Source organism: Macaca nemestrina, chromosome 2 (assembly GCF_043159975.1).
Source record: "Macaca nemestrina isolate mMacNem1 chromosome 2, mMacNem.hap1, whole genome shotgun sequence".
Taxonomy (NCBI): domain Eukaryota; kingdom Metazoa; phylum Chordata; class Mammalia; order Primates; family Cercopithecidae; genus Macaca; species Macaca nemestrina.
Window position 1 is genome coordinate 143,427,007 of NC_092126.1, and position 13,242 is coordinate 143,440,248.

The window sequence follows — 13,242 nt, forward strand, 5'->3', positions numbered from 1 at the left end:
TTGCATTTTTAGTATAGATGGGGTTTCACCATGTTGGTCAGGCTGGTCTTGAACTCCTGAACTGAGGTGATCCTTCTGCCTTGGCCTCCCAAAGTGCTGGGATTATAGGCTTGAGCCACTGCACCCAGCCTGGGCTAATTTTTTGTATCTTTAGTAGAGATGGGGTTTCATTATCTTGGCCAGGCTGGTCTTGAACTCCTGACCTTATGATCCACCTGCCTTGGCCTCCCCAAGTGCTGGCATTACAGGCGTGAGCCACTATGCCCAGCCAGAACATTTTTATTGCAACACAAAGAGGTAGAGTGTAAATATCCTTGGCTGCATGGCCAGTTGTCATCTTTTAGGACTGCTCTGTAACTGTGGTCCTTTTGCTGCCAACTGCTGACGTTCACGATCCTTTCTTCTCCGTTCCTGTGGATTGTGGAATAATTGTAGAGAGTGAAGGGTTTGGCATGCACAGTTCTTGATTTGATGACTTTACCTCCTCAGGTAGACCCTGATCAGGATGCCTCTCGAAGTAGGTTGCGGAATGCCCAAGAAAAGATGGTGTACTCCCTGGTCTCTGTGCCCGAAGGCAATGACATCTCCTCCATTTTTGAGTTAGACCCCACCACTCTCCGTGGAGGCGACAGCCTTGTCCCAAGGTATGATTTTAAAATTGCTTATCCCCAAAGAATCAGGTCTTGTATGGGTGGCCTGACCAGGTTTCTTGGGATCCAAATCGTTACTGCCTTTTCTTTTAGATTTTTATAAAGGATTTGATGAAAGGTATGGCAACTAATTTTTTTAATGACTCACCACTGGTAAGTTCTCAGTAGTTGAATGAGAAGTGCTATATTTAGGTAAACAAGCCAAACCTTAAGCCCAAGTAGCTCAATTTTCCTAGTTCCCTCTACTCCCTTCCTCCTTCCCCAAACCTTGGGAGAGCCTTTGGTTTGGGGAAAAAGGAAAGGAGTAGAGGAAACTAGGAAATTGAATGGAAATAGAATAAACCATTGAAAAGAAAGATTCTAGAAGATAAAATACCTAAAGTTCACTGTGTGCATAGTAATTTTATTAACAAGTATTGAGACGTTAGATCAGAAATCTTGTTATTTTTTAAAATTTAACTTTTAGTTTTGTTGCTTAAGAATGCATTTTTTGAGGGGAAATAACTAGACTATAAATGGGGGGGAAAGCTTACTCTTAACAGAATCAACAATATTAATAATAATGGATGATACTTATTGAGCGCTGACTGCATGCTAGGCACAAACTAAGTACTCCACTTGTGTTAAATAATTTAATCTTTCTCAAAAAATCCAGTGAGAGATAGGTAATGCTGTCACTCTTTCTTGTAGATGAAGAAACTGAGGCTCAGAGAGTTTAAGCAACATATCATAAGTCAGTGGTCCCATAGCAGAACCCAAAATCTTAAATGTTTAAGACAGATAGGGTTGTCTGGGCAATTCTGACTCTTCAATACGATGTTGGTTAATGGAAATGTCAGTGTTGTTTATGGATTACACGTATGGCCCCTTGTGAAGTATTAGTTGTGTTTCAACCATTCAGAGGTAGCTACTGGTAACATTTTGGTTTATGTAGTTTTAGACAAGTCTCTGGTCAGACAGAGATGACTGTATCATTTATTATAGATGGGATCATAAGCTATTTTAAACATTTTTTAACTGAATACTATGTTTTATACATATCTCCAAACAAATGAATATCAATTGTCGTTTTAAATAATTGTTGTAATCAGGCCTGGCACAGTGGCTCACACCTGTAATCCCAGCACTTTGGGAGACCGAAGCAGGTAGATCACTTGATTGAGTCCAGGTGTTTGAGACCAGCTAGATAATATGATGAAACCCCGACTCTACAAAAAATGCAAAACATTAGCCAGGCATGATGGCACACACCTGTAGTCCCAGCTACTTGGAAGGCTGAGGTGGGAGTATCACCTAAACCTGGAGGCAGAGGTTGCAGTGAGCCCAAATTGTGCCACTGCACTCCAGCTTGGGCAACAGAGTAAGACCCTGTCTCCAAAGAAAAAAAAAAAAAAAAACAGAACTGATGTAGTCAATTGTAATCATCTTTAAATAACTATAGTATCAACTAGTTAGTATTAACTGGTTCATATTTGGACTGTTCTGTTATACTGTATTAATACAATATATTAATATAATTATTAATATGTAATATGTTAATATTACATTGTAACAATAGAATATAATAGAATTGTATTCTATTAACAAGTCCCTTATTGAAATATCAGATTGTTTACAGTTTTTATTATTATACATGATGCTTTGTTGAACATCTGTTTGCCTCATTTGTACCTGTACTATCACCACTGAAGGAAAAATACCTGAAAATAGGACTGGTAGATGAAAGGATAGATATATTTTATGTGTTCTACAAGGTTCTAGACTTCTTTTCAGAGTTTTACTTGATTACACTCTCACCAACAATACATAGGACTTACTTCCCTAAGGTCTTATTGATGCTGGGTTTTATCAGTCTTTAAGATCTTTGGAATATGATACAATAAAATGATACTGTTTTACCCTGTGTAACTCATATACTAAGGAGGTTGAATCTATGCTTCCATGCTTCTTGGTCGTTTGTATTTCATTATTAAATTACCACTTTGTGTCCTTCTCCCATTGTCACTTCCAATATTCATATTTTTCTTATCGATTTGTAACAGCCCTTTGTGTGTAGAGTAATAACCTTTTAATGCAATGCGCTACTCTTTTATTTTCCCAGGCTCTGGTGATATTTTTTCAACTTGATTTATGATGGTTCTTTTTTTTTTCTATATAGATGATATAAAATTTAAACTATGTCATGAGAGTTATTCATCTTTTACTTTTAAAATTTAGGAATCTTACATTTTGTCACATGATTCAAAGGGCTTTCCCTACCGCAAGATTAGTAAATACTCATTTTTTTCCAGAAATTTTATGATATAGTTTATTGTTTCACTGATCCATATGAAAATTTCAATCATTGCTGTATTATTATTTCTTGTTATAAGCACTAATATATACCCCGTAAGTACTTCCTGTTGCTGTCTCACGCTCTGTTTATGCTGAGACACTCATTCGTGGAGTATGATCTTATATTTAGAAGTATAGCACATAACAGTAATTTTGGAGTCATTATGAATGCTTTTCTATTGTAAATGCATCAGAATGTGGCTTGGACCGGAACCATTTGTCCCTTTGTGTGTATTGCCCAGTGTATGCAGTGGGAAACCACTTTCCTATTTATATTTTGATAGATTATATTCTAGACTAGGGGCTATAGAGTAAACCTCAATATTTATTTTCCTAAAACCCTCCTTTTTTTGCTGTTAGGAACTCTTATGTTCGGCTCAGACACCTATGTACTAATACCTGGGTTCACAGCACAAATATTCCTATTGACAAGGAAGAAGAAAAGCCCGTGATGCTAAAAGTAAGTCCTGGGACTTGCCTGTCTCTTTTTGGTCTTGTGTTTCCTAATGAAAGGGCTTCTTTGAGGACACATTAGGGAGTATGGAGCTGTGGAGTTTTGTTGCTTTGGCGAGAGTGTGGTCATGGCCGAACTTGAATGTGACGAAAGAATACTCTCCAAGAGACCTGAGTGGAGCAAACCTAGGGCTTTTGAAATAACTAGAACTTTTTAATTTTATTCCGTGGCTTCTGCCCTAATGGTTGAGCAATTATCTGGATTTCAACCACATTTCATGACTAAAGGATAATTTGGGCTGGGGAATGTTTTCTTGTATCATGAGGTACATCAAGTATCTAGTTGATTCTCTAGTTGATTCTGATTCCCCAATCTCTATTATTTATTCCTCTCTGTATTTCAATATACACTTTTATTTCATGAATGTTCTCTCAGCCCCTTTACTTTCTCTCCCTACTTCTCCTTTCCCCTGTCTCCCGGCTCATAGAGTATAAATACATATACATGGGGCTTTTCTTTTAAAAAATGGAAGGACGCTCTCATATAACTTTTATTTTGTTGTGGCATTGGGGAAGGTTATTGGAATTTTTTACTTCTTTACTGAACATTTTTAGATTTATAGAAAAGTTGAAATAATGGTGCAGTGTCTATCCTTATAATGCTCCTCACTTAGAGTCATTAATTACCATTTTCCATATTTGCTTTTTCTCTATGTATTTACAAACATCTTCTTTTTTTTTTTTTTTTTTTTTTTTTTTTTTTTTGAGACGGAGTCTCACTCTGTAGCCCAGGCTGGAGTGCAGTGGCCGGATCTCAGCTCACTGCAAGCTCCGCCTCCCGGGTTCACGCCATTCTCTGGCCTCAGCCTACCAAGTAGCTGGGACTACAGGCGCCCACCACCTCGCCCGGCTAGTTTTTTGTATTTCTTAGCAGAGACGGGGTTTCACCGTGTTAGCCAGGATGGTCTCGATCTCCTGACCTCGTGATCCACCCATCTCGGCCTCCCAAAGTGCTGGGATTACAGGCTTTAGCCACCGTGCCCGGCCACAAACATCTTCTTTAAATATGAGAATCTGACATGCTCCCTGTAACAAATGAAGTTAAAAATGATAGTAGTGCCCCTTTTCTGCCTCACTGGTCCCCATAATACCAATTTCTGGAGATAAGATCTGTTAACCATTTGGAGTACATCCTTCCAGATTTTTTTCCTGTGTCATTTTAACTGCAAGATAGCTCCAATATCTTGGGATCAGCCAATGTCTTGTAAATGTAGTGTTTGATTAAAGTCTTACCCTTCCCATCTAAGAGATTATCTCACAAGGACCACCTTGAATTTCAGATTGGCACCTCTCCTGTGAAGGAGGATAAGGAAGCATTTGCCATAGTTCCCGTTTCTCCTGCTGAAGTTCGGGACCTGGACTTTGCCAATGATGCCAGCAAGGTGCTGGGCTCCATTGCTGGGAAGCTGGAGAAGGGCACCATCACCCAGAATGAAAGGAGGTGAGCACTCCCATGTGCTCAGCACAGCCGTCCTCCCCCACTGAGAATTTCTGACATCCACGGTGGAGGGAGAGAATGGTGACTCTGGTCAGCTGAACACGGGGTAGCAGGCCTTGGCATTTATGGGTGGCTTCAATTTGTAACTTTTAAGAAATAGTACTTTTACATTCATTTTTTGACTCTCTAAAGTTATGAAGATCAGGCGCAGTGGCTCACACCTGTAATCCCAGCACTTTGGGAGGCTGAGGTGGGTGGATTACTTGAGGTCAGAAGTTCAAGACCAGCCTGGCTAACATGGTGAAAAACCCTGTCTCTACTAAAAATACAAAAATTAGCCAGGCATGGTGGTGGGTGCCTGTAATCCCAGCTCCTCGGAAGCTGAGGCAGAAGAATTGCTTGAACCCAGGAAGTGGAGGTTATAGCGAGCCAAGATCATACCACTACACTTCAGCCTGGGTGACAAAGTGAGACTCTATCTCAAAAATAATAATAATAATAATAATAAAGTGATAAAGACCTGTCTCTGTCTTTCTGTCTCTAAGTTGGTCTCTAGAACCACATTACTAAATGTCAGGGAATGAGTTTACTCTGAGATAAAATTTTGTGTCTGATATTTCATAAAGATGATCATCCTTTTGTGGATAATGATTCTTTTTGTGTCTTTCACTCTCTGTGGTACTTGGCCTTGGTTATCAGTTTCAAAGAAATTGGAAAGAGTGGGTCTGCCCCTGTTTAACTGGCTCATTAGTCCAGAAGGCTTCCAAGGCAAAGCTTCCAGCCTGCTGAACACTGAGCACATCTGTCTCTAATAGCTTCTTTCCTCCTAAGGTCTGTAACCAAGCTGCTGGAAGACTTGGTTTACTTTGTCACTGGTGGAACTAATTCTGGTCAAGATGTTCTTGAAGTTGTCTTCTCCAAGCCCAACAGAGAACGGCAGAAACTGATGAGAGAACAGAATATTCTCAAGCAGGTTGGTGAGATGTGGCATACTGGGGATTTGGCTTTATGAGAAATCAATGGGATGGCCAGGAGTGGTAGCTCATGCCTGTAATCCCAGCACTTTGGGAAGCTGAGGCAGGAGGATCCACTTGAGCCCAGGAGATGGAGGTTACAGTGAGCCGAGATCACACCACTGCACTCCAGCCTGGGTGACAGAGAGAGAATCTGTCTCAAAAAAAAAAAAAAGAAAAGAAAAAGAGAAATCAATGGGATCATTGAGGGATATTGGTGATTCCCTCAAAGGGATATTGGTGATACCTCAAAGGCTTGATGAATTGATTTTTCAATAGACTATTTTCTAGAGCACTTTTAGGTTCTCAGCAAGATTGTGCACAAAGTCCAGAGAATTCCCATATCTCCTTTTCCCCAACATACTTGGCGTCCCCCACTATCGACATCCTACATCACAGTGAGACATTTGTGACAATTTGATGAATCAACATTGATGCATCGTTATCACCTGAAGTCCATAGTTTATATTAGGGTTCACTCTTGGCATTTTATTTTCTATGGGTTTTGATAAATGTATGATGCCATTTAGGCACCATTATAATATCATACAGAATAGCTTCACTGCCCCGAAATCATCTGTGCTCCTCCTATTCATCTGTCCTTCCTGCTAACCCTTCACAGCCATGAGTGTTTTTACTGCCTCCTTTGTTTTCCCTTTACAGAATGTGACATGGTTGGAATCATACAGTATGTACCCTTTTCAGATGGGCAAATTTCACTTGGTGATATGCATCTAAGGTTCTTCAGTGTCTGTTCATGGCTTGATAGTTCAGTTCAATTGATTTTTACCATACTTGTGGGATGTCAATCATGTGAGAGTTTACCTGTTAGGAACCTCAAGAAACATTCAGTTGACAACTTTATTTTCCTCAAAAATAATATAAAGTGCAATGTGACCTTAAGGTTATTTCATACATTTCAGAGATATGGCATATTCTATACACTCAGAAGGCCTATATAGGCTCTTACAGAGGGCCCTATAAGTCACCACAAAATCTTTCCATAAAGAATGAGTAGTGGTTGACAGGAAATACATAGATGATATTGTTGGATGTAAATGTAAATAAACTGGTATAAAGACAAATTACAGGCAGTAAAGTGACAAATCCAGAGTAGATTAAATGCACAGAGATGCATACCATGTCGTTCTATAACCCAACTAGAGGTTAGCCCACAAGCTTGCCATGGGAATTCCTGGCCACCAAAGCTAAAAGAGAAACCATTACAAGTCCCACTGTTCCCCATGGAACATGGGATTTGAGATTATTTTTTTCATGTTGGTCTACGATAGACAGAATTTATTAACAATCCATCATGTTTCAGCAAGAATTTCCAGTTCAAGAGTAAATATCCAGCTGTTGTTTCATGTGATGATTCTCAAATTAGACCTCTGGCTTGATGCCCATGCTCATTTGTATAGTAGTAATTCCTGAGAGGCAAAAAATAACTGACTCATGGCAGGAGCCTTCATTGATTACTTGTGCTGGGCACTAGTGCAACTTAAAATTATCATCCACTTTCATCCTTACCACACCTTTGTGATGCAGGCATTATTATTTCCATTTTGCTGGTAAGGAAATGGGGGTTTACTTTGTGATGTGTACTGCTAGGAAGTAATAAAGGTATGTGTTTCCACCTAGAATCTGCTGATTCCATTGTCTGTGTTCTTAAACACTTCGCTCTAAACACTGTGCTGTTAGGTATATGAGGACCAGTGAAGTCCAGGTAGACTTAATTCATTGCGTTCCCCATCTCAGCTGATGGTCCGAATGCAGTGTTCAGGTTATGGATGTCTTTGGATAGAGAAACTTTCTGATGCAATCCAGCCACCCTTGAGCTTGCGTTACTTCCAAACAGAGAGTTAGCTTTGAAGCCCTAAGTGATTGCCATTTTTGCTCTTCATTTTCACAAACAGATCTTCAAGTTGTTACAAGCCCCATTCACAGACTGTGGTGATGGCCCAATGCTTCGGCTGGAAGAGCTCGGGGACCAGCGGCACGCTCCTTTCAGACACATCTGCCGGCTCTGCTACAGGGTGCTGAGACACTCGCAGCAAGACTACAGGAAGAACCAGGTTTGGATTAAACATTGATGGGATGTGGTCGTCAGTTTCCTCCCTGAAGTTTATGTACTTTCCTCATGAGTTTTTAGTGTCACATATCTATTTATAGAATGGATAGAGAATAGTTCAGTGTTAAGCTTGCTCTTGGGAAGGAAACACAAGCCCAGGAATAATATTATTACCGAATCGTTAAGAAACATACTGGAGAATTCTCTTCTGCAGACAGCTTTCTATGAGATTTCTGGTTTTGGAGTTGGTTTTACATTTATAGAATTTTTAATGGCATATTCCCTTAGGGCTTAGGGGTGAGATGATGCCATTATGTTTATATTAAAGATATAGTGGAGTCTTTTCTTCCTGCCACCTTTAAAATCCTCCATCTCTTTCTAGAAACATGATCTTTATTTTGTTTCTGGTTCATGTTTTATGACATTATAATTCATTGTTTATAGATATATCTTATACATAGTTATATTTTACATATTATACATAGTATGTGTGTATTTATGTACACACACACAATGTATAGTCTCCTATGAAATAAATGTTCTAACCTCTTTGTGGGCTCCAAACAACCTTCAGATTCTAAGGAAAGCTGAGAACTGTATTGCTACATCATTGGTTCTTAATTGGGGGTAGCAGTTTTGTCCCCCAAAGAATATTTGGCAACGTCTGGAGACCCTTTTGAGTTTTACAACTTCTTGGTGCTACTGGCATCTGGTGAGGGGAGGCCAGGGATGCTCTCAAATACCCAGCAGTGCCAAGGACATCCCCCCACAACAAAGAATTATCCTGCCTAAAATGTCAGTAGTGCTGAGGTTTAGAAAATTTGTGCCACATGGAGTACCATAGGCATACAAAATGATGCTTATTATAACCTTGACTCTTACCACTTTATGTGAACTATCCCTGCCTTTTGGTGCAAAAGGCTTTTGTTTTTAAGGTTTTGACTGCCACTCTACCTGGACTTTTAGACTTTTTTCTTTGTAGTTAAGGGTTTTTGTCGTGTCATCATAAAGATAGTGTTGATCTTGAATAGTGCTTTTTTTGAAGTGTGGCAAGCTGTGATTGCTTTAAATTCACCTTCAGTGCGTTGATACTATAATCCAATAGCCAGAGAGATTTTATTCTGTTCCTCTCTCCCATCTTCAGATGAGGATACATCTGGGTCTGTGGGGTGTGTCAAGATACTTTGCTTGTACATGAGGAAACGAACTAGTCCCTCTTGGAACTGCTGGATTAGACATCTTTGCTTAGTTGTTTATGGATCCTTTGCCGGCTGGCAGATGATGAGTTCCTAAACAATGCCTCCTTATAGAGTACAGGCTGAAAAACATGGCCTGTTTTCATTATGTTAATCCTAAATAGTTTCCGGGATTTAGGAATTAATGGGAAAAAAATTAAAGCAAGTTTCAAGGGCCACTTGACTTTTTGAGCAAGCAGTCTCTCTTGGCCAGGGAAGCATCTTTGAATAGAAACAAACACGTATTTGTAAGAGATTTCCTTCAGTTCACAAATATTTCTATGGAACGTGATATCTGATCCCAAAAGAGAGAAACCAGAGATGTATTCATGAGTTCCATGCATACGATGGATTTTCTTAGGTATTCCTGAACTTCTTATGCACTCATTGACTTTAAAAAAGTATTTTTACCACAAATAAAGGAAATGAAACAGGGTAACATTGTTTCAGATATCCAGGTAGGCTTTATCTGTGTTTATTTAGCAGTGCAGGTCAATGGGGGCACAGTTAAGTCCTCTTGAATTAGGAATACATTTAGAGGTGAAAACCAGCTTTGGACCTTTTTGAAACATAAATCACTAGATTAAACTTTATACTGTGCACTTAATAAAATATCCCCATGTAAATACAGGCTATTTTGCTTAATTACATTCGTGTGGCAGGCTTAGTAAAATAAAGGATGTGAAGGAGTTTGCAGCTGTTGCCCTAGGACAGAAAGTTGTAGAAAGACCCTCACTTCTGTAATTTCTCTTAGGAGCAGTAGTTCTCATCAGGAAACGTTGCTGCTTTCTTTATTCTACACTTAACCATATTGTCATTTATCCTTCCTGCTGACGTCTCTTTTCTCTCCCTATAAAGGAGTATATAGCCAAGCAGTTTGGCTTCATGCAGAAGCAGATTGGCTATGATGTGTTGGCCGAAGACACTATCACTGCCCTGCTCCACAATAATCGGAAACTCCTGGAAAAACACATTACCGCGGCAGAGATTGACACATTTGTCAGCCTGGTGCGAAAGAACAGGGAGCCCAGGTGAGGCAGGAGTGGGGCCAATGCAGGATGGTGTCTGTGCCTTTGAGATGCAGGGACTTAGCTGGTGCTTTTTACTACGTTTTCTTGTGCTGCTAGTGACAAGTTTTGATTAGTTAGGTCCGGTGAGGCTCTTTGATGAGTAGTGGCAAGAACATGGTGTTAAAATAAGACCCGGGGGGTGCATACCTAGCTCCAATATGTACCACCTGGATGAGCTTGGGTTTTTCCTGAGCTTTAATTTCCTCATCTGCTAAATGGGTAGTTATGAAAATTAGACTAAATGCATGTGACATGCATGGCACTTAGTAGATGCAGAGTAAATGACAGTTATTGGCCACTCATTCACTTTTTAAAAAATGTTCTTAATTGTTAATTTTAATGGGTGCCTAGTGGGTGTATATATTCATGGGGTACATGAGATGTTTTCATGGAGGCGTGCAATGTGAAATAATCACATCCTAGAGAATGGGGGATCCATCCACTCCAACACTTATTTTTTGTGTTACAAAGAATCCAATTCTATTCTTTTAGTTATTTTAAAATGTACAATTAAATTATTGACTGTAATTACCCCATTTACTGTCAAACAGTAGGTCTTATTTGTTCTTTCTATTTTTTTTTGTACCCCCTAACCATCCCCACCTCCCCGCTGCCCTCCCACTATCCTTCCCAGCCTTTGGTAACCATCCTTCTACTCTCTCTGTCCATGAGTTCAATTGTTTTGATTTTTAGATCCCACAAATCAGGGAGAAGATGCAATGTTTGTCTTTCTGTGCTTGGCTTATTTCACTTAACATAATGACCTCCAGTTCCATCCACGTTGTTGCAAATGACTGGATCTCACTCTTTTCATTCACTTTTTTTTTTTTTTGAAATGGAGTCTCACTCTGTCGCCCAGGCTGGAGTGCAGTGGCGAGATCTCAGCTCACTGCAACCTCCACCTCCTGGGTCCAGGCAATTCTTCTGCCTCACGCTCCCGAGTAGCTGGGACTATAGGCACTTGCCACCATGCCCAGCAAATTTTTGTGTTTTTTTTTTTTTTGAGACGGAGTCTCGCTCTGTCTCCCAGGCTGGAGTGCAGTGGCCGGATCTCGGCTCACTGCAAGCTCCGCCTCCCGGGTTTACGCCGTTCTCCTGCCTCAGCCTCCCGAGTAGCTGGGACTACAGGCGCTTGCCACCTCGCCCGGCTAGTTATTTTGTATTTTTTAGTAGAGACGGAGTTTCACTGTGCGTGTTAGCCAGGATGGTCTCCATCTCCTGACCTTGTGATCCGTCCATCTTGGCCTCCCAAAGTGCTGGGATTACAGGCTTGAGCCACTGCGCCTGGCCTAAATTTTTGTGTTTTTAGTAGAGACGGGGTTTTACCATATTGGCCAGGCTGGTCTCAAACTCCTGACCTTGTGATCCGCCCACCTTGGCCTCCCAAAGTGCTGGGATTACAGGCGGGAGCCACCGCACTTGGCCTCATTCACTTTTTAGCACCCCTTGCTTATCAGTTAAACACTCCCCTCCCTCAATATAATCAGTAAGTCTTGCAAGTTCAGTTGTTGGTTGAGCGTTTTTATTATAGATTAGTGAATTCTATTGATTGTATCTCATTCACACAGATCTACTCCTCTTTCGTACACCCTGTCCCCATTTCTTTCTCCTTCTCTTGTCCTTCTAATTAAGACCCACATTTTCAGTTGAAGCAGGAAGCAATTTACAGTGTGGGTGTCACAAATGATTACAATGGTGCGCAGACACAGTTGCTGTAAAAACACCTACTACACCCATGAAAATAACCCGCGTTTTCTGGAGCCTGCTCACGGGCCAGCTAGTGATCAATGGAAGCACTCCCGTTAATCATCTCATTTAGTCCTCAGGACAGCCCTCAGAAGTGACACATTATCCTTTTCTATAGATGAGCCTCAACTAAAGCACAGTGAAATTAGTAATTTCCCCAAATTAACGCTCCATAGCAGAACTCCACTAATAAGATCCTAACCGGGCTTCCAACATGGGTAGCCAAACATCGGGGCATTGCCTCTCACCACTGTGGTTCCCCTGTATCTCCACCACACCTTCCTTATGTGAGCTTCTTTCTTGTCTTGTTCCTTCTTCTCACCTTTGCCTCATCACCTCTTCCTTGACCACAGCCACTACTGTCTCTCCTTCTTGCTTCCTCTTCCTTCTTTCTAGCATGTTGGTTTCTGGTGGTGCCATAAACACTGGCATCGAGACCTAGAATGCTGCTGACATGTCTTGGTAAAGATACATTGGACCTGTGCACTTAAGGAAGGGTTGGGCTCCAGGAGCCTAACCTCTGCTCTAACTATGGGAAATGTTTTGTTTCTGTTTCCGTTTAGATTCTTAGATTACCTCTCCGACCTCTGTGTCTCCATGAACAAATCGATTCCAGTGACCCAGGAGCTAATATGTAAAGCTGTACTGAATCCCACCAATGCTGACATCCTGATTGAGACCAAGTGAGTGGGGAGCCGGGGTTTAGATGGAAAACATGTGGTTCATTCCGTGTTGGCGCTCATGAGGAATAAAACCTAGCCCTGTTGTTTTTTGAGTTGATCTAAAGTCAGCATGGCTGGCATTTGATCTTCCTATTGGAAAAGTCTTGATTAGGAGAATTACTGAATTTGATTTTGGTGTGGCCTCCTCTGCATAGTGGTGTCACTTACTTTGCATACAAGTTTAAAAGTCATGTAAACTCACTGGGGAGCAATTTACACAGTTACATTTTAAGAGTTTAAAACTCTCTGTGTGACCGTCAATCTAAAATTTCAAATGACATAATATTCAGTGTTAAGATTAAGTCAATGTTGGGAGGAGTTTTAAGTTATTACTCTTCAGAATGTGTTTATTGGTCTGAAGAATTTTTCTTAACAGTAGTAATTCATTTTTGGCAAAGGAACAGTTTTCCTGAGAACTATAGTGCCAGTAATATGGGCAACATTTAAAAA

The 13,242-nt window shown here is 40.5% G+C and overlaps 1 protein-coding gene across 1 annotated transcript in view; it reads left to right on the forward strand.

Moving 5' to 3' along the window:
* LOC105477623 (inositol 1,4,5-trisphosphate receptor type 1) overlaps positions 1 to 13,242 on the forward strand; it is a 356,056-nt gene that overhangs the window by 164,348 nt on the left and 178,466 nt on the right. Inside the window, exons 13-19 of the mRNA XM_071092119.1 lie at positions 490 to 644; positions 3,345 to 3,444; positions 4,778 to 4,938; positions 5,767 to 5,908; positions 7,865 to 8,023; positions 10,113 to 10,285; positions 12,634 to 12,753. Of these exons, the coding sequence (XP_070948220.1) occupies positions 490 to 644; positions 3,345 to 3,444; positions 4,778 to 4,938; positions 5,767 to 5,908; positions 7,865 to 8,023; positions 10,113 to 10,285; positions 12,634 to 12,753 (1,010 nt within the window). The remainder of the gene's footprint in view (positions 1 to 489; positions 645 to 3,344; positions 3,445 to 4,777; positions 4,939 to 5,766; positions 5,909 to 7,864; positions 8,024 to 10,112; positions 10,286 to 12,633; positions 12,754 to 13,242) is intronic.